The 18,777-nt window shown below is 53.7% G+C and overlaps 1 protein-coding gene across 3 annotated transcripts; it reads right to left on the bottom strand.

Moving 5' to 3' along the window:
- Window positions 1–50: 50 nt before the first annotated feature.
- Telo2 (telomere maintenance 2) lies at window positions 51–18,486 on the bottom strand. 3 transcript variants are annotated; one of them, XR_005090359.1, is made up of 22 exons: window positions 18,206–18,486; window positions 17,420–17,768; window positions 15,391–15,668; window positions 13,876–13,944; window positions 13,488–13,635; window positions 11,495–11,597; window positions 9,194–9,262; window positions 8,866–9,007; window positions 8,649–8,785; window positions 7,824–7,903; window positions 7,597–7,710; window positions 7,192–7,280; window positions 6,920–7,011; window positions 6,605–6,721; window positions 6,402–6,473; window positions 3,752–3,943; window positions 2,941–3,032; window positions 2,354–2,453; window positions 1,960–2,024; window positions 1,612–1,727; window positions 793–1,227; window positions 530–619 (listed from the first exon to the last, which is right to left on the bottom strand). XR_005090359.1 is itself a non-coding variant. In XM_037200985.1 (21 exons), exons 1-21 carry the CDS (start codon window positions 18,306–18,308, stop codon window positions 513–515), a joined length of 2,634 nt encoding a protein of 877 aa, XP_037056880.1. In that variant the 5' UTR covers window positions 18,309–18,486; the 3' UTR covers window positions 51–512. The 3 variants fall into 3 exon arrangements, 2 of the variants coding, with proteins under 2 accessions (XP_037056880.1, XP_037056881.1); XM_037200985.1 differs by lacking the exon at window positions 793–1,227 and having other exon boundaries at window positions 51–619; XM_037200986.1 differs by lacking the exon at window positions 793–1,227 and having other exon boundaries at window positions 51–619; window positions 13,488–13,632.
- Between the last annotated feature and the right edge of the window lie 291 nt (window positions 18,487–18,777).

The following is an 18,777-nucleotide window of genomic DNA, read 5'->3' as shown; positions in this document are numbered from 1 at the left end:
CATGTAGGAACTAAAGTTCTTGCCAGTGAGAACCACAAAAGCAGACTCTGTGACATCTACAGCCCCATTTATTCTCACAGGAACACTGTCAAGAAGTCCCTGGGGACCCAGCAGGTTAGGGTTAGGGGAATCTTCCAGCATCCCCATCAGGGTACACTAGAAGCTGAATCTTATTATTTTCACTCTTGAGACCCTGGCCAGAGCCCAAAGTTCTGCTCTCAGGAGGAGGCACATCTTGGCCTTCTCACCCCCAGTCCAAATTCTGGTCAGTCCAAGGCTGTTGAGTCCCATGGCACAGGCTCTGGTACCTTAGCTGAATGCTCAGCCTTGCCAGGGCATAACTAACGGCAGGGTCAGACTGGTAGGAGCTTACTTTATGCACACTGGGACCAACCGGCCCCCAGACCTGACTGCCACGTAAAACTCAGGTGTGGACCCGCTCCTCAGAGGCCTTCCCTTCTTACGGTGGGGACAGCCAAGGGTCCATCTGGGCCCCTGTGAGGTCCTCGGGGCTATGGGGAGGAAATGGACAGGAGCTTATCTTTGAGTTGCTCCAGAAGCAGCAGCGCCCTCACCGCCAGCTCCCTGCAGTCCTCATCCACATCCTTCTCAGCCACGTCTGCCAAGGGAGAAGGAGAGAACAAGTGAGTAACATGTTCTTCTCCTGCACAGTCTTCTCAAGGAGACTCCTGCCAGGCCTCTCCTGAGGGCCCCCGAGGGCAGGGGACGGGGACTAGCTCCATGGGAAGGAGCAGACAGGTCAGGTACATAGTCAGGAGTCCAAGCACTGACCTGCGAGAAAACCAGTCAGAGAAGACAACCTGTGGAGCTCCAGCACGTGACCCTGAGGAGAACCTGGCCTTGCCCAAGATGGCTGACAATGGGACCTTCTGTGACTAACCATTAGAAACAGCAAAGCAGTAGAAGACACACATGGCCCCTGCCTGGCCAGGAGTCCTGTGGAAGCCACAGTTGGATGCTGTATCAGGACCAGTCACAAAGCCTCCTAGGAAGCCGGGGCTCTGGGTATGTTCTCCCCAGTGGGTCCCAGGACAGTCATGGGGGCCTGTCAAAAGGTCCAGTTGCAGAGTCTGGGGTGAAGAGTCAGAGTCCACAGCTGACTTTTTAGGAGAATGTGTAGAGAGGCGAGAGACAAAGGGTGACAGATACTTCAGGGCGGTTCTAGATGGAAGTTTCCAGCATTCACTCCACTTCCACATAACCTGTCTGGATTTGAAATCTTTTTTAAGAAACAGGTCTTAGGATGTAGCCCTGGCTGGCCTAGTACTCACTGTGTAGACCAGGCTAGCCCTGAACTCAAGAGAGCTCCCCCTGCCTCTGCTTCCCAAGTGCTTGCTTGCACTATTATGTCTGGCTTTGGATTTGGGAGCCTTCGGAAGGAACAGACTCCCCTCTGAATTGTCTCTGTTGGGACCCTTGTAGTAGTCCCCAAAGTGACCAGGATAAAGATCATCTTCTTGATTCCCCACACTCATGTCATCACGCTTTGCAGAGCTAACACAGGACAGACACACCCACTCAGACTGGCTGGCCTAGCCCCATCTAGGCCACTCCACACACCTGGTGACACTGTTCCAGCCAGATACTCACCTGCCAACCAGGATCTGGCTTCTAGCAGCTCATCTGGCAGGTCCCCCAATAGCCGCTCTGTGGGTACACTGAGGAGGACCGAGGAGACAGCAGACAGCAAGCCCCGGCGAACATAACTACCAATCAACAGGGTGGGGGAAGGTGAAATAGGACATTGTGAAGGGAGCCTCCAACGAACCTATGGGAGGGACCTCCCACGTGTACAGAGTCCAGCAGGCCGACCTGCAGCAAAGCTCACTCCAGCCCTCTCTGAGCCCCCTCGGGCCTGACTGGCCCCTTCTTGTTAGGAAACGTCAGGCATGCAGCCTTGGAGACCCTGTGCTTCCCTTAGCCGCGTGGGCCACTCACGTGTCAACATGGAAGCGAAGGGCCCACACAAACTCGAGTAGGGCCTTACCCATAGGCACAGCCACCTGGAAGTCAGAAGAGGGGCAGCTGGTGAGGGGATCTGCTGGGTGCCTTTGCCACACCCGCACAAAGGTAGGATCCCACCGTCAGTGCTCGCCTCTGAGGAGGGGGTGCAAGCAATGCCTTGTGGAGCTTGGCCCAGACCTGCCCGGAGGGACAAAGGGAGGCAGGGGCGGGGGGGGGGGGTGTTCTGAAGGTACACTGCTCATGCTAGGACCTTGACCATCCTGTACTCTCACAGGTGGAGAGGAACAAGCCACACAGCTCAGGTCCTGTCCTGTGAACTGCGGTGAAGCTACATGGTAGGGCTTTCAGTTCCCATTTCCCAACTCACTGTGGTGTTAACAGCCAGGTACATCAGGGACGCTAAGGTGTGGGCCAGTCTTCCAAGTACCAACTGATCATCTCCTAAAAGGTCGAAGGTCACCAGAGGCCTACAACATAGAGCTGAGTGGATGGGGCAGCCCCAGCACCTAATGGTTGCCTGACAGGAGCCCAGAAGGAGGGCTCCTGACAGAAACCCAAACCCTTGAAGGCTCACATCGCCTTCCTCGCACCGTCACAGCCTGGGCCAGTGTGGCAAAGGGCAGCCACGAGGGAAGGCATTTCCAAACGCCTCGGCATACTGTATGCTGCAGGCACACACCAGGCCCGGAGTCAGGGTCACACCCATGCCGTCACCAACGTCTCACAGGCTGAGCAGCAGGCCAGGCGACACTGGTGGCGGCACCAGCACCTTCATAAACCCAGGATCAACCAAGAGTCAGTGACGACGATGCCCTCACCACAAAACTCAACAGCAGGGCCCTTCCCGAATATTCCGAATCATTTAACAAAGCTTACAGAACCAAGCCCACACTTGCACCCTGCTGTGTCCCAGCCGCTGTTCACAGGGGCGTGTTAAAGTTCTAGAAACCTCACCTGTCAAAGTGCTGAAGGAGTGGGAAGAAGAAGCAGCCAGCCACCGAGTTGAATTCATTGGGGCCACCTGACAGCTCCCTCCGAGGACAGCCCTGCCAACACACAGCCTTAGTCGAGGTGCAAGGCTACCCCCCCCCCAGTGCAGCTCTGCAGCCCCCTTAGGCTTGCCCTGGCCTCCCTAGGTTTCAGGGCCCTGTGGAGAGGGCAGAGTCCGACTTGGGCTACTGTGGTCTGACTGCAGAGTCCCAACCCTACACATTAACCATCCAGAGCTCTAATCCTCACCATGGGAAGACCTGGGCATTGTGGCAAGCTAAATAGCCTGGTCTCCAGCCCCAAGCTATCTCCAGACATCACCATAGATAGTCCCAGGGTCATTTTTTGTTTGTTTGTTTCTGAGTGGCACTTCTAAGAGCTTTTCACTTCCATGTTTTAAAATCATGCTGGTCTAGCCTGGCAGTAGTGGCATACGCCTTTAATCCCAGCACTCGGGAGGCAGAGGAAGACAGATCTCTGTGAATTCAAGGCCAGCCTGGTCTACATAGTGAGTTCCGAACAGGCTCCAAAGCTGGAGCACAGAGAAACCCTCTCTCAAAAAACAAAAAAACAAAACAAACAAACCATGATGGTCTGACGACATGCCTCAGTTTGTCCTTAAACTCTTGCTCAAAGGAGCACCAACACTGAGCTGACCCTGCCTGTGACTGGGTTCCCTTCATTTAGACAATGCCTAGAGGAACCCAACTTCCCACCCTGCCACTCACAAAACAAAAGCCCATGCCTACAAGGACCTGAACAGAGTCCTGCTGACCTTGGAGAACCTCCGGGTCTTGCTTTTGATCCGCTCCTCCACAACCACCTGCCAGTCAGGGACCACAGCATTGCCAGGCCGAGAAATAGCTAGTGCTGGTGAACACAAGATGCCAGAACCAGGGGGACCGTGCTGGGAAGGCCTCTGGAGGCTCCGTGGCCGAGACAGGGCCTGAGCAGCCAGAACAAGGACCTAGAGGAGAGAGAAGTCTCAGTACACAGGGACCAGAGAGATGGCAGAGAGGTTTGGAGTACTTACTGCCCTTGCTAAGGACTCTCGTGTAGTTCCCAACACCCACACATCCTTTTCTGGTTCCCACAGACACAGCACACATGGCGCACTAACATACATGCAAACAAAACACACATACACATAAAATAAAAACTAAATGTTTTACAGAGACTCAGGGCAGTGTGTGACTCTGGGGAAGGATGCGCTTCTAAAAATGGGTTAGCAGCCACGTATCCACAAAGCTCTAAGCTCACGTTAAAGGAGCCCATCCTTAAACTTCCTCATCCCAAGGACTCAGAATCTGCACTTCCTACAGGGGGCAGGCACGGAGCTGAGAGGAGCGTTCCCTCACAATGAATACCTGGACCAATGTACCATACTTTCCCTAAAACTCACTAGATTTCACCCCTGACCTTGCTCCCTTCCCCAAGGAACTTCAACAACAGCATATCCAGCCACGGAAGCTGCCACGAAAGGCCACGCAGCTCCCTGTTCTGTTTCTATGAAGCATCCAGAACAGGCAAATCCAGACAGCAGAATAGCAAAGGGAAGGGACTGGAAAGCACTTGTTAATGCAATGGTGCAGGGTAACGGTGATGTCCTGGAATTAGGTGATGGAGCACAGCTGGATTAGAGACACGAGCCACCTCTGCCAGGCCCAGTGACACAGGCCTATAGTCCTAGCCACCCAGGAAGCCAAGGCAGAAAGATCACAAGTTCAAGGCCAGCCTGGGCAACTTAAGAATTACCTGTTTCAAAATAAAAGGCAAAAAGAAGGCCTGGGAGCCAGAGGGATGGCGTGGCTGTTAAGAGTACTTATTGCTCTCACAGAAGACCTAGGTTCTGTTCTCAGCACCAAAATAACAGCTTATAACTGTCTGTGACTCTGGTTCAAGAAGACCCAATGCCTCTTCTGACCTCCATGGGCTCCTACATGCACATGGTCACATATATACACTCAAGCACATATACATACACAAAATAATTTTTTTTTTCTTAAAAGGGAATCGGAGAGGCTGGGTGTAGTTGTGCATATTTTTAATCCCAGCAGCTGAGAGGAAGAGGCAAGTTGAACTCTATGAGTTCAAGGCCAACCAGGGCTATACAGTGAGACTCGATCATTAAAAAAAAAGAGAGAGAGAGGAAGGAAAAGAAAAGGCAGAGGGCTGAGGGTATAGTTCAGAGATAGACAGCTTATCTAGGGTATAGTTCAGAGATAGACAGCTTATCTAGCATGTATGACCCCCAAGACCACAGAAACAACGTTTCCTGTTTTATTTATTGTGGTTAAACAGATACATTGTATCACTTTCTCTAGTCTCGTGAGCACGCGTGGGTCCATGCATATATACCTCACGCAGGCATGAAGGCCAGAAGTTGATACTGTGTGTCTTGTTCACTTGTTCTCCACCTTCATTGTAAGGTAGAGCCTTCACTGGACCGGGGCTTACCAACTCAGCTGCTGGCAAGCAGGCTCCAGGGTCCTCCTTTCTCTGCCCGCCACATGCCACATGTTATGAGTGCTGGGTTTCTAAACTCAGGCCCTCAATGTTTGTTCAGCAAGCCGTTTACGGACAGAGCCATCTCAACCTTCATCGTACCCACTCTTAAGAGTTCAGTAGTTGCCAGGCTTTATGGCACAGGAGACGGAGGTAGGAGGCTCTCTGAGTTCAAGGCCAACCTGAGCTACACAGTGAGACCCTTGAGTTAAGTTGCACTGAGCACTCTCGCCACCATCCAGCCCCAGAGCGTTCCATCTCCTAAAGAAAACTGTCCCCGTTAAACCCCAGTCCCCGGGGCCGTGGCGACCACCGCTCGGCCCTATCTCTGTGAATGCACCAGTCTGGATGGGTGACTGCCTGCGGCCTTGCCACACGCAGTCCTTTGCAATTGGTGTTTACACAGCATTCACACGAGGGCTGTCTGCGCTGTAGCAGGCGTCAGCACGACTGAGGTTTACAGGGATCCCACTCAACCACAGGGAGATCCATTGGGTTTCTCCTACAGCGATAAATCTTATGTTGTATGAAAACATACCAACATAATCGTTATCCAAAACACACAAACAAGGCTGCTGAGAGTGGGCAAGAGTAGAGGACACACGTACATGCGTGCGCATGAATACAAAACACACAAACAGGGCCAACAAGATGACTCAGGGTCAGAATACACACACACAATATAATAATAATAATAATAATAATAATAATAATAATAATAATAATCTTTTTTAAAGCCACATAAAAGAAGACCCTCTGCCACTGGCTCTCAGCCCCACACTGGAGAGCCTGTGGTGAGCAGACAGAAATGCTTCAGCCCCTCACATCCCCACCAAGGAAGCTTGGGGTGACCTTTGTCCAAGACCATTTAGGTCAACTTCCCAGCCTGCCTGACAGGGACAGGGGTCTAGGTCACTTACATCCAGGATGTCCATGCGCTGCCGGAGGCTGTAGTTCAGGCCATAGAACTGTGAGGTCAGATACTTGGCTACCTAAGGAGGCAAAGGGGATGCCACTCTGCTAAGGCGCCAAGATTACCCCAGGGCCCAATCTGGGCACAGACTGGGGCCACCAGGGCAACTTCTGACGTGCCTGGTCTGGCTAGGGTCATGCTAGGACTTACCCGCTCCGGGTCTGTGACTGTGACAGCCACCAGGGCTCTCTGACGCAGTTGTTCAAAGTCCGCCACGCAGGTCTTCTCTTCCAGGTGCAGTAGCACCTTGGCCAGCTCCACACTCACCTGCACAGGGCCAGGAGGCAGGATGCCTTCAGTCCCACATGCCCAGTTAGCAATCCAGTGCCGCCCTCACAGATCTAAGGTACAGATGCCACAAGGAGACCTGCCACTCCAGGATGTCCCAACCTCCCTCCCATTCCTCCCTCCCCATCCCCCACACCCACCCTGCTTACCCTGACACATCCTCTTACTACTGCTCACCTCCCGAGTGGCCTCAGGGCTCCTATAAACCATGCCCTCAAGCACCTTCAGGGCTGCCTCCCAGCGCTCCATGTCCTCAGATGTGGTCAAGGCTGCACAGAACCCAGACAAGCCTTGGTTAAGCCTCAGCACTGACCCTGACTCCAGTGTGCCCAGAGTATCAAAATGAGACTTGGCAGGTCGCTCTAGGACAAGGCGAGGTGGGGCCAGGCCCAGGTATCTCTCAAAACAAGCTATTGCGGGGTAAACACAGTGACCCCAGCGAAGCCCACCTTCCAGGCAGTCTCGGATATACAGGGGTTCCTTGCTGCTCTTCAGCTCTTTGTCCCCTGACATATCGTAGGGGATGAACTCATCATCGCTGTAATAAAAAAAGTAAAAGATCTGTCCATCCCCAGTGAGGACTAAGGTGCCCCTTTATTTTTGACTCCTCAAGGGTAAGACCCTGAGGATACTAAAATTCCCTCCCAAGAGCCAGACCTGTGGGCTGCATGGGAAGAACAGCAGGCCACTGGCCAGGCTCATACTTCAGACCAGCAGGAAGGTGATGTGAGTACTGGAAGTCCGCACCTACGCAAGAACACCTTCCTGCATGTGGTCAGCTCCCCCGACACGTGAACAGAACGCCACCGTCAGCCAATCCTTGGACCCACAGAGGCCAAGGAGCCCTGCCCTACCTGTCCAGCTCTGAGTCAGAGCCCTGTGGCTGAGCTGGGGGAATATGATTGCCCATTGTCTTTTCAGGTGTCTCAACAGGAGTCTCTGTAGCAACCGGAGCCGGGGAAGGGCCTCTAGGAAACAAGAAACAGCAAGGGTCACCGGGTTAGCTTTGCACACCACATATCCCAGAGAGGCTTCTCTTATCTGCCCATGTCTCCCCTAACTCTTATCAGAAGACCCTCACCCGATCTCCGAGGAGCAGGCATCCGCAGACCAGGGGGTGGCCAGGGCCAGCATCTCACGGCTCATCTCATCCTCTTCATACTATTGCAGACACATTGGAGTCAGTGACGCCCACAGGCTGCAGATGCCACCTCACCACAGACAGTCAGCCAGAGCCAGCCCCCCTCACATACCACTTGATCTCATTTAGCAGTCTGGCCTCAGCTAGCCAGTCATCTTTCCTAAGCAACTTCTGAATGTCCACCTCAAGCTCAGCACGGTGCTAGGTATGCTCAGCCTAGAAGACTGACTCTTCCTCCTTTGGATCTGGAGAGCCTTGACTGCTGATATACCCAAGAACGGGGCTCAGCAGAAGCTACATCTGTAGCCTCGCAGGGAAGCCATGCAGGGCCCAACCCCGTCAAGACCCATCCTGTCCAACCTGGCAGTGCCCATGCCAATCAGTGGCCAGTAGAGAATGATACCCTTATGCACGGCCAGCCCAGAGCAGCCCTGCTGTCCACAGGGCTCAGAGCACCCAGCTCCAGCAGACCAGCCCCAAGGCAACGGCTCCTTGGCTCCCGTCTAACCAAGCCAGGGAAGATAGCTTGGGGAGTACGTACTCACAGGCTTGGCCCCGACCACACATAGACCCATTCCTGCTGCCAAGCACAGGAGCTGGGGTCAGTCAGAACCGCCCCACACTGAGCCTTGGCCCTCCGCATGCCCACCATGGGATACCCCTCAATCCTAGACCCCAGAGAAGTGAGGAGCTGGCGGTGCAGTCTATCACCAAGGGAGACCCAGAGCCCTGTCACCTAAGGACATAGGAAGACGGCCTGCTCACTTGGAATTTCAGGGGAGGCCCCTCGGGGTGGATCCTGGAGCTGATGACCTCGGCCACGATCATGCCCAAGCGACGCACAGGGGGCAGGCTGCTGTCCAGGCGGCACTTCACTCCTGCCATCATGCTGGCCAGCAAGTCTTAAAGCACCAGACACGAATCCCGAAGGGCTCCTCAGCGCGTTAGGGGGTGGGGTGTGCCCATGCCACAGCCCACTTACCATCCCGGATGCCCTGCAGCTCCGGCTCCCCCAGGTGTGCCAGGCAGATGAGGATGGCCTTGCTGATGTAGCACTGCTGCTCCAGGGGTGCATGACGGACCGCACTGCTGTTGCCCCACGTCTCCAGGAGCTCCTTCAGCACCTGGCAAAGCGCAGAGCCTCAGCCTGTTCGGGCCGCAGCTACCCCGCAGCCTCCTAAGTCTCGGGCCAGAGCCCGCAACGCGCCCAAGGGGCTGGAGCGTAAGTGAAGCTGGATTGTCAGAAGACAGTCCCTCTGCCGCCCTTCTCCCGGGACTGCCACAGGCTTAGAGGGTCAAGCGGGGCTTACCTGTGTGAGGAGTGGCCGCCGCTGACTGTCCATAGCCAGGTACCCCAGCAGGCTCTGCAGCATGGATGTCTACAACAGAAGTGGGTCCTGTCTACCAGGCAGGGACTGCTCCCTGCCTGCCCCTACCAGGGCCTTCAGAAGCTGAGGCAGAGGAATGGGAGGGGACAGATCTGCCAGGCTCCAGCCTCCCACAAAACCAGAGCGCCAGCTTCCGGCCCCAGCTAACCACCTCAGCACCACCAGTTTCTGCTGATAATTTTTCTATCTTCCATTTCAACCAAACTTTGGAAACTCATTAAGTTATCTGCCAAGTTTCAGACTTTCTGGCCCTCGTGGTAGAGGACACCTTCGATGCTGGTTTCTCCGCCCAGATGCACATCAGCAAACTATGCTCCCCCTGCGACTCTCTGGGCTCCGTCCTTTTCATGAGGCTTCTGAACTTCCCAGAGTCTATCTTATATTATGTGTGTGTAAGTGTGCGCATGTGCGGCAGAGTCCAGAAGCATGCCAGGTCCCGTGGAGCTAGAGGTCCATGCATTCGTAAGCTTTCCTGTGTGGGTACTGGTAACTAAGCCACAGGAACAGTAAGGTCTCACTGTGTAGGCCATGCAGGTTCAAACACACAGCAATCCTGCTGACGCTGCTTTCACGCTAGAACGAGACGCACGAGCCGCCATCTCCACCCTCCACTCGTGTTTCCTTTACCTTCCGTGTTGGGGGCGGTGAATCTCCCTGTCACCTGCTTTCACGGTCAGCTCCCCAGGTCTGTTTCACCATGCTTTTCTTGTCTTAGGCTTCTTGATCTAACAGTGTACGGTAAATTACTAAGCTATTCCATTTTGTGTGTGTGTGTGTCCGTGCACACATGTGTGTAGGGGTGTATGTATGAAGAAGTATGTAGGTTGTCCATGTGTGCAGTCACATGCATGTGTATGAAGACCAGAGGTCAACCTCAGGCGTCATTCCTTAGGAGCCATCCAACTTGTTTTTAGAGACAAGGTCTCTCTACTATGTAGCCTGGCTGTCCTGGAACTTAGCCATCCACCTGCCTCTGCCTCCCAAGCTCAGGGGTGAGGTAAATTGAATGAGAATGGCCCCAATATGCTCATAAATTTTAATACTTGGTCTCCAGCTGGTAGATCTGTTTGGGAAGGGTTAGGAGGTGTTGCCTTGTTGGAAGAAGTGTATCACTAGGGACACAGGATTTGCAGGGTTTTTTGTTTTTGTTTTGTTTTGTTTTTTGTTTTTTTCCGAGACAGGGTTTGTCTGTATAGCTTTGGAGCCTGTCCTAGAACTCACTCTGTAGCCCAGGCTGGCCTGCCTGCTCCTTGGTGTCAACACCTCCCATGTCACCCTATGTATTAAGTGGCCTACATGGGCAACATTGGCTTCCTTTCCTGCAACATGAACTTATGATGATGAGGGACAGGGCTCTTCTGTCCACAGTGGATGCTCAGTGCCCAAGTTAGAGCCCGATTCCAAAGGAACGCTATGAACAAAAAGGTGAGCAGGAGGACACAGTGGGTCCCCCTCACTCTTCCCTGTCCCCTGCTGCTGTCCACTTAACTCTGGCTGTGTCCTGTTCCTCATTCTCCCTTGCTTTGACTTTCTGGCCAGCTCTGAGCCAGAGCTCCAGGGCACGTGGACAGTGGCAGTCACGTATGAGGCACACAGCCTCTGGAGTCTGATGCATCAACCCCTCATGCATAGAATGGAGGTGGTGAGGGTACCTTCCTAGGTGGAACGGGGATCCAGAGATATGTGGCATGCTCACTCAGTGCCCAGGATGCTGCAGAGATCATAAATGGTCAGAGGGGCCTACCGTTTGGCTGACATTTCCTCGGCAACTGCTATCTAACTACATTCGTTGTTTATGTTGTTTTGGTTTTCCCCTGTGGTGATAAGGATAGAGCAGCACCCTGTACGCCCGAGCACACACTGCTCTCTTTCTCTCCTTCTTCTGTTTTAGGGTCACTGAGACAGGGTCAGGCTGGCCTCAAACATGTGTATAGCTGGAGATGGCAATGATCTCCTGATGTTCCTGTCTCCAAATACTGAGATGACAGAAGTATGCCACTATGCCTAGACCCTTAGTTGTTTTTTTTTTTTTTTTTTTTTTTTTTTGAGACAAGATCTCACTATGTAGACCAGGCTGATCTTGAGCTCAGAGATTCAACTGCCCCCACCTCTGGAGTACTAACACGGTGTGCCATGCACCCAGTTCCCCTACTCCACTAGAAATAACAACTCTTCCTGTGACTTGCAGAGCCTGCAGGCGCCACCCTGCCCGGGCATTCTCACCGTGTGCTGGTACTGCAGGAACAGGAGCTTCCGGGTCATCACAAACTGCGCTTTCTTACTCTTCACCACCACATTCCCTAGGAGTCGCGACACGACTTCAGGCCTGTGAGGCAGGTGTGGAAGGAGCCGAATCACAAGTCGGCCTCAAAGGGAAGGAACAAGGAAAGGCGAACAGTATGGTGCCCTGTGTCCAGCCACCTGCTCACTCCGTGAGTGTGGCCGAGCCTTTCCATGACCTGAGTTGGTCCTTAATGTTTCCTCTTCCCAGAATGAATCTGAATACCCATGGAAAGCCTGGGACCCACATCAGAGCCAAGAGGACCACCCCAAGATGGGGGGCCTTCCCTGCTCTGCCAAGGATGAGTGCCTCTCTAAGACAGGGCAGCAGACGTTTGCTGTTGAGGGCCAGAAAGCACACTCTTAGACAGGTCTACTCTCCATAGCAGCCACTCAACTCAGACAAATGTCTAAATAAATGGGCATGGCAATTTGCCGATAAAACTTTATTTACAAAAAAACCACCAGCCTGACTTGGCCCAAAACAACAATTTGCAGAACCCCAAGCTAGATTACTTCCTTCAGAAAGTAAGATTGTGGCCAGCTGCCTCAGCCACACAGATATACATCAGGGCTTCCTCCTCCCTTATCACTTCTTTTGATTACATGTATTTATGTGTGTGTCTGTGTGTGCATCTATATGTGTGTATGTCTCGGTGTGTGTATGTCTCAGTGTGTGTGTGTGTGTGTGTGTGTGTGTGTGTGTGTGTGTGTGTGTGTGTCTATGTATTTGTATGCATTTGTACGCAGAACCAGAAAGGATCCCTGGGGCTTGCTGGCCAGCCAGTCCAGGTTCAGTGACAGACTCTGTGTCAAAAACAAGGTAGGGTCAACACCTGAGGCTGACCCCTGGTTTCCATGTGCATGGGCACACATATTTGCACATGCATGCATTAGCGTGCACACACATAAAAACTTTTAATTAAAAAAAAAAATTTAAAGAGACATAAAGGCTTGAAAAGAAGGAAGGGAACCCTAAAAATCTGAGAAAGCAAATCAACGTAAACTGACATATGGCAGGGTTGGGGATTTAGCTCAGTGGTAGAGCGCTGGGTTTGGTCCTCAGCTCTGAAAACAAACAAACAAAAAAAAACACTGACATATGGCTTTAGCACAGCCCAACTGACAGACAAGATTCAGAACCTAAAGTGAACCTGGAATTCATGGGGCATACCTGCACTCCCAACACTGGTGGCTAAGACAGAGAGATCAAGAGTTCAAGTCCATCTTCCACCACATAGCATATTTGAGGCCAACTCCAAACAAAACAAACAAGAAACCCACAGAACTCCAGGTGGTGCCGTGCTCAGGGTCCAGTGGACCTCACAAGACAGAGCCCAGAACTTCCGGGGACTGCTTTTACAGACACACGAGGAACCCACCATGAACAAGCAAGGGGTATCAGTAAACAATTCACACCCGACTCTACAACCAAAGAATGCAGAGTCAACACTGAGTGCTGCGTGGTGCAGAGGCAGACACTGGGAGCCAGGTGAGCTGGCAATGTGCTCAGCATCCAGCCAGCCCACGGGCCTGCTTCCAGCAACAGGACCCATAGACGGACCTCCACAAACACAGAGATGAGTAAACAGAAGGAAGGGGCCTAGACTCTGTCAGAGACAAAGCCAACACAGTTCGGTGGACACTCACAGGGGTCGGAGAGTCCCCACCACCAAGAAGAAGCAGATCAATGAATGAGCCATGAGACCACGGTGGAAAATGTATGATAGGCACAAGATGGGGGCTGGGCTCACAACCAATGGCCAACCTGAAAATGCAATGCTGAGAGAGGAGGGCCCCCCCCAAAAAAAAAACAACTATATAGAACATGGGCTCTCGTACGGCACCCAGGAGAGCGGCATGGGAACGGCAGCCATGGGAGCGTCTCCTCTGCCATCCTGAGAAACGCTGGCCGGGAGAGGACCTGGCTGCTTACCTGTGAGTGGCCTCTACAAGCCCCGTCAGCACAGCCTCCACCGCCCGGTCAGGCACCTGCTCCACCAGGCGCCAGCACACCCGCTGCCACACACAGCTGTCCTGGGTGAGCACTGTCAGCTGGGGCACCACCACGCCCAGGATCTCTTCTGAGGGGACACAGAGGCCCTAAGCTTCAGGAGCCACCCTCAGCCAGCGGCCAGCGGAGGTGCCCAGTGACCTCAACCCCATAGGCTCACAGGCATGGGCAAGCCCAGAGACAATATTAGCCGACCCAGGGTCAGACCCAAGTGAGGGAACCCCACTGAGGGCAAGGGTCAACTCACATGTCACGGTTCATGATTCTCACCCGCCTCCGAGGGTGGGGGAGGGTGTCAGGGAGTACTCACTCTTTCTCCCCTGGATGCAGACCTTCCCCAAGACTCGAGACACGAAGGAGACAGAGCAGTCTAGGCCATCTGGAATGAAAACCAAGGTCTGACTGCAAAGGAGGTCAGCAGGAAAAACGTTAAGGATGTCTGACTAAGGCTAAAGACCTTGTGCTTAGCAGCCAGGTCAGCCATGGAAACACTAGCTATTTGGAAGGAATGTGCATATCTAACCAGAGGAAAAACCTAAAGGGAGCTGTTTTTAACTTGAAAATCTAGTAATAATATGCTTCAAAAGCGTCACACACATCATCTCAACCATCAAAATGACCCTACCTACCTACATCACTGGGGATGAAACAGGGGTTCCTGGCCTAGGAGCCAACTACGGAAGCAGAACTGGGCTCTGGGCAGGCTATAGACACCAGAGTGGCCACTGCCTACGAGATCTCCCTCCTTGGTGAAGAAGGAGCCATGAGAAGGTCAAGAACAAGGAGGGGAGGGGGTGGCAGCCTCCCGACTAGGAGAGCTGAGATGATGGCACCTTCCAGAAAACAGACATGGAGCCAGACACACGGTGACCTGAGGACAGGTACTTAAGAGGCTGCAAGGACAGAATCCAAAGCACCATTAAGAGTGGAGTGAGACCCTGTCTCCAAAACAAAGCAGACCAGAAGGTGGTTGCTGTAAGAATCTAGGGAAGACGGTGGCCTGGGCCAGGTGGAGGCCATGCCAAAGCTCTAGAGGACCAGCTTCCTCTCGAGTCACACGGGTAAAGGACACAGGAGCCCTCACGGAGCTGGGCTGAGCCATGGAAACAAGCCGGAGTGGAAACTCAGTTGGAGCAGGCTGAAAGAAGGCGACCGAGTAGCTCCCGTTAAGCTGAGGTGTGGCTCAGACTGGAGTGTGCACGAGGCAGGCACGAGAAGGAAGGGGATACTTCAGGAAGAGGCAAAGGCTCAAGCCAGTCAGTCTCTGACAGCTCACTCACCCAGAAACCACAATGGCTCTTCCCCAGTCCTCACCCTTGAGGTGCATATACCTAGGAAGGCCGGTTGTAATGTGCCAGAGAAGGCAGAGCTAACCTTGGACACCCACAAGGTGGTCCCTAGAGATCTGTGAGTGACAGACAGTCCCCACAGTGCCAGACACACATGTGAAAAGCATCTGCCCACAGACCCAAGAACAGTCAATACACAGCGGGCACTCAAAACCACCACCACTAAAGACACAGACAAGCAGACTCGAGTGAGCAAACAAGGACGGCTTGTAGCATAGACAAGTGACTGGGTAGGAAAAGCAGGACTCAGTCTGGTGGCTTTGCCTAACATCTAACTAAGAGCTAAAGGAACCTAGGGTCAGACCCAACTCCCCAAGATCAAAAGCCCAAAGACAGATGAAACTCCATCAGGTGATGTGATATCGTCCAACCCGACAGCCGCACCCTGACCCGTAAGGCCCCACAGGCTTTGGGCGTCTTACTTCAAGGCGAGGGAGAAATTAAAGCCGAGAGAGACGCCGAGGCAGGGTGCTCACCTTGGAGAAAATTCACAACTGCCTTCAGAGCTTGCACGACCTCCTGGCCGAGCAGAGGGAAGTAGTTCTGGGGGAAGAACTGGGTCAGGTTGTCGTGCTGGAGACAGTTGCCCAGGTGATCGGGCAAGCCCACCACCTTGCTGAGCAGCGTCTCCTGGAACAGGGGGAAGCTGGGCTTTGTCTGCGGCCGACACTGCTCCTCCATTAGAGCGGCCACTCTACCCTTGCTGAGGAACGTCTCCAGGAGCCGAGCCAGCTTCATCAGACGGAAGCTAGGGCTAGAGAAGAGCAAGTGTGTCGGGCGGCGCCCTCAGCGCCCGCCCCCCACCCCCCAGCCTCCAGTCCCCTTCTGGTCCTAAAGAATCAGTCCCAGAGCTAGGGAGATGGCCCCAAAACCCACATAAAAAAGCCAGCTGAGGCAAGCAGGGTGACACACGCCTTTAATCCCAGCATCGGAGAGGCAGAAGCAGGAGAATCTCTGTGAGTTAAAAGCCAACCTGGTCTACATCGTGAGTTCAAGGGGCAGTCAGAGCCACAAAGTAAGACCCTGTCTCAACCTCCATCCCCCTGCCCCACTGCCCAAAAAAGAAAACAAACAGGTGAGGTGATAAGTCCTTGGAGTCTCAGCCCTGGGGACAGACAGGTGCATCCCCAAGACTCCCTGGCCAGACAGCCTAGCCTAATTGGCAAGCTCCCAGCGGATGAGACCCCCATCTCCAAAAACAAGAGGCTGGGCATGGTAGTGCCTTTCATTTCTGCACTCTGGAGGCAGAGAGAGGAGAGAATCTCAGTGAGTTCAAGGCAAGTCTAGTCTAAAAGTCCCAGGACAGCCAGAGCTGCATAATAGAGAAGCCTTGTCTCAAAAAGACCAAAAAACACAACCAAAGAATCGGTCCTAACACCTTCATAAGCATTTACATTTGAACTCATCCGCTGAAAGAAAAGACTTAATTCCACTGCTGAGCAGCCAGATACCAGGTGGATGTCCCACTGGACCTGGACATTTCTTCCTCTGCTCCTCACTGCGCTTGCCTGGGCCACAGCAGTTGGTGGGTTTTTTTTTTAAGTTGTGAGATTTGATTCCATGTGTGTGGGTGTTTTGCTGCAGGTTCTACAGTCTGTGCACTGAATGAAGCCTGTGGGAAGAGGGCTTCAGATCCCTTGGAACTGGAGTTACAAACCGTTGTGAGCAGCCTTTGTGGGCGCTGGGAACTGAACCCAAGTTCTCCGGGAAAGCAGCCGGTACTCTTAACCGGTGAGCCATCTCTCCAGCCCCCACCACAGCAGTTTCTAAAAACCCAGCTTCTCAAGGCCACTGATTGGATACGGAACTTGGGACTTAGGATCCATGGCAGCAACATTGCAGCTAGACATTTAAAAACCAGAAACTGGGGGATGGAGAGATGGCTCAGAGGTTAAGAGCACTGACTACTCTTCCAGAGGTCCTGAGTTCAATTCCCAGCAACCACATGGTGGCTCACAACCATCTGTAATGAGATCTGGCGCCCTCTTCTGGCCTGCAGGCATATATGCTGTGTATACATAATAAATAAATCTTTAAAAAAAAAAAAAAAAAAACGGAAACTGGTGGCACTTGGGAGGCAGAGGCAGGCGGATCTCTGTGAGTTCAAAGCCAGCCTGGTCTACAGAGTTAAGTTCCAAAACAACCAGGGACACATGGAGTATCCCTGTCTCAAAAAACCAGAAAAAAATAAATAAATAAAAACCTGAAATGTCCTGAGATGGTCCTGAGAGGGCCATAGAATAAAGGGTAGGTCCAGAAGAGGACAGCAAGTGACCAACTATCTTTCTGGTGTCAGCTGGGGGTGGTGGAGACTGAGTTACTGGTTTGCTCCTGCTATCTGCAATGTGAAACCCGCTCTTCCTCCCAGCCTCCAACACGAGGGAGTGAGGCCAGGCTAAGATGCAGGCGTCCTTCCCTTTCGGAGCTGGGCACAGCTACACCCAGTTTTAAGGTGTAAGGTCTCTTCTCAGAACTTAGGCGCCCTGTTGCTGACAAGCTGCTCACCCAGCCGTGCTCTCAATGGCCTCCATCAGCACCAGGAAGGCTTGGTCCGGGGGGCCCTCCAGGAAGAAGCTCTCCCAAAGCCGCTCCAGCCGGCCCTCAGGGGATAGCTCCAGCCAACCTGGGCTCAGCTTGCTGACCAGACATCTGAGAACGGCTGAGAAGTGGATGGTGGTGAACTCCTCCTTCTCAGGGAGAGCTGGATCCTCGGTGCCACCCAGGTATCGCTTCAAGGTCCCCAGGGTAGAGAGGATGTGGCCTACATCCTCGGAGGATGAAAGGGTGTGAATAGCTTCTTGGACCGTGAGTCGGACAGCAGCAGACCGTGCTGGGTCCATCTTGCAGAACAGGGCTGAGGGGGCCAGAGAAGCAGGCTAAGAGTCTCAAGGATTCTTCCCGTGGCCCCCACGAAGGACTCGGCTAAGGAGAGTGGAGGGTCGGCTCCAAATCTCAGAAAGCCCACCGGCCCTCTTTTGTGCTCCCTGGCGCCTCCCGCGATCTCACTCAAGCTGTCCCTGCCTTCCCTGAGTTCCCTGCCTGCCGGGTGGTCTGACAGGGCTTCAGTACCGGACTGCGCCCGTTAGGTGGGGCAGCACCGGTGCCCCGGGGGCTGACTCCTCTGCTAAGCTCGCTGGTACTTGGGTGAATGAGTGGCTCGCCAGGCTGCAGCAACTGCAACTCCAGTGTCTGCAGCCCGAGCTGAGCACCCAGCCCCCTAAACACCAGGCCCTGGGCTAGCACCGAAGCTGGCCATCCCGCACGGCCGGCACCACTGCAGACCCAACCCACCGGACCAACCACTCCTACAGGGTTCCCCCGGCCCCCATGCTTCAGAGCCAAGGCCGCGTGCTCCCTCCCGCACGCCGCTGATTCGCCATGACACCGGGACCATGCGCCCCGTGCAGTGTCAGCCGAGGGCAGCCGTGAGTTCGAGTCCAAGAGCTCGCATGGAACTGGCAAGGATATTTAAGAGTTTCTGGATCTGACGTATATGGGACGCTCAGGACGAATCGGCGTAGCGCCAGCGCGCCGGTGGCCGCAGCATCTGCGCCTGCGTGAGAGGAGGAAGAGGCGTGGCCTGAGAGAGGGCGGGACTGGGGTAAGTGTGTCCGCCCCTTCCCTCCGCTGGTGGCTGCTGTTTTCCCTGGTTCCGGAGCGGCCCTCCCCAGCACCCTGCCCCACCTCGCTCTCTTGGGTCCGGTGACTTTCCACCACAGAGCTGGGCTTCCTGAGGACGACACTAACCCTCAGTTGGGGCTGTCAGGGAAACTAAATTAAGGAAACCCGGAATAGCAAACCCAGACAAGCTGTGATGCTGATGCACACGGTGGGCACAAGAGGCTGCATTGTTTAATGCGAAC

The sequence above is a fragment of the Peromyscus leucopus genome, chromosome 8b, assembly GCF_004664715.2.
Source record: "Peromyscus leucopus breed LL Stock chromosome 8b, UCI_PerLeu_2.1, whole genome shotgun sequence".
In the NCBI taxonomy this organism is placed as follows: domain Eukaryota; kingdom Metazoa; phylum Chordata; class Mammalia; order Rodentia; family Cricetidae; genus Peromyscus; species Peromyscus leucopus.
This window is presented reverse-complemented; position numbering and strand designations above follow the sequence as displayed.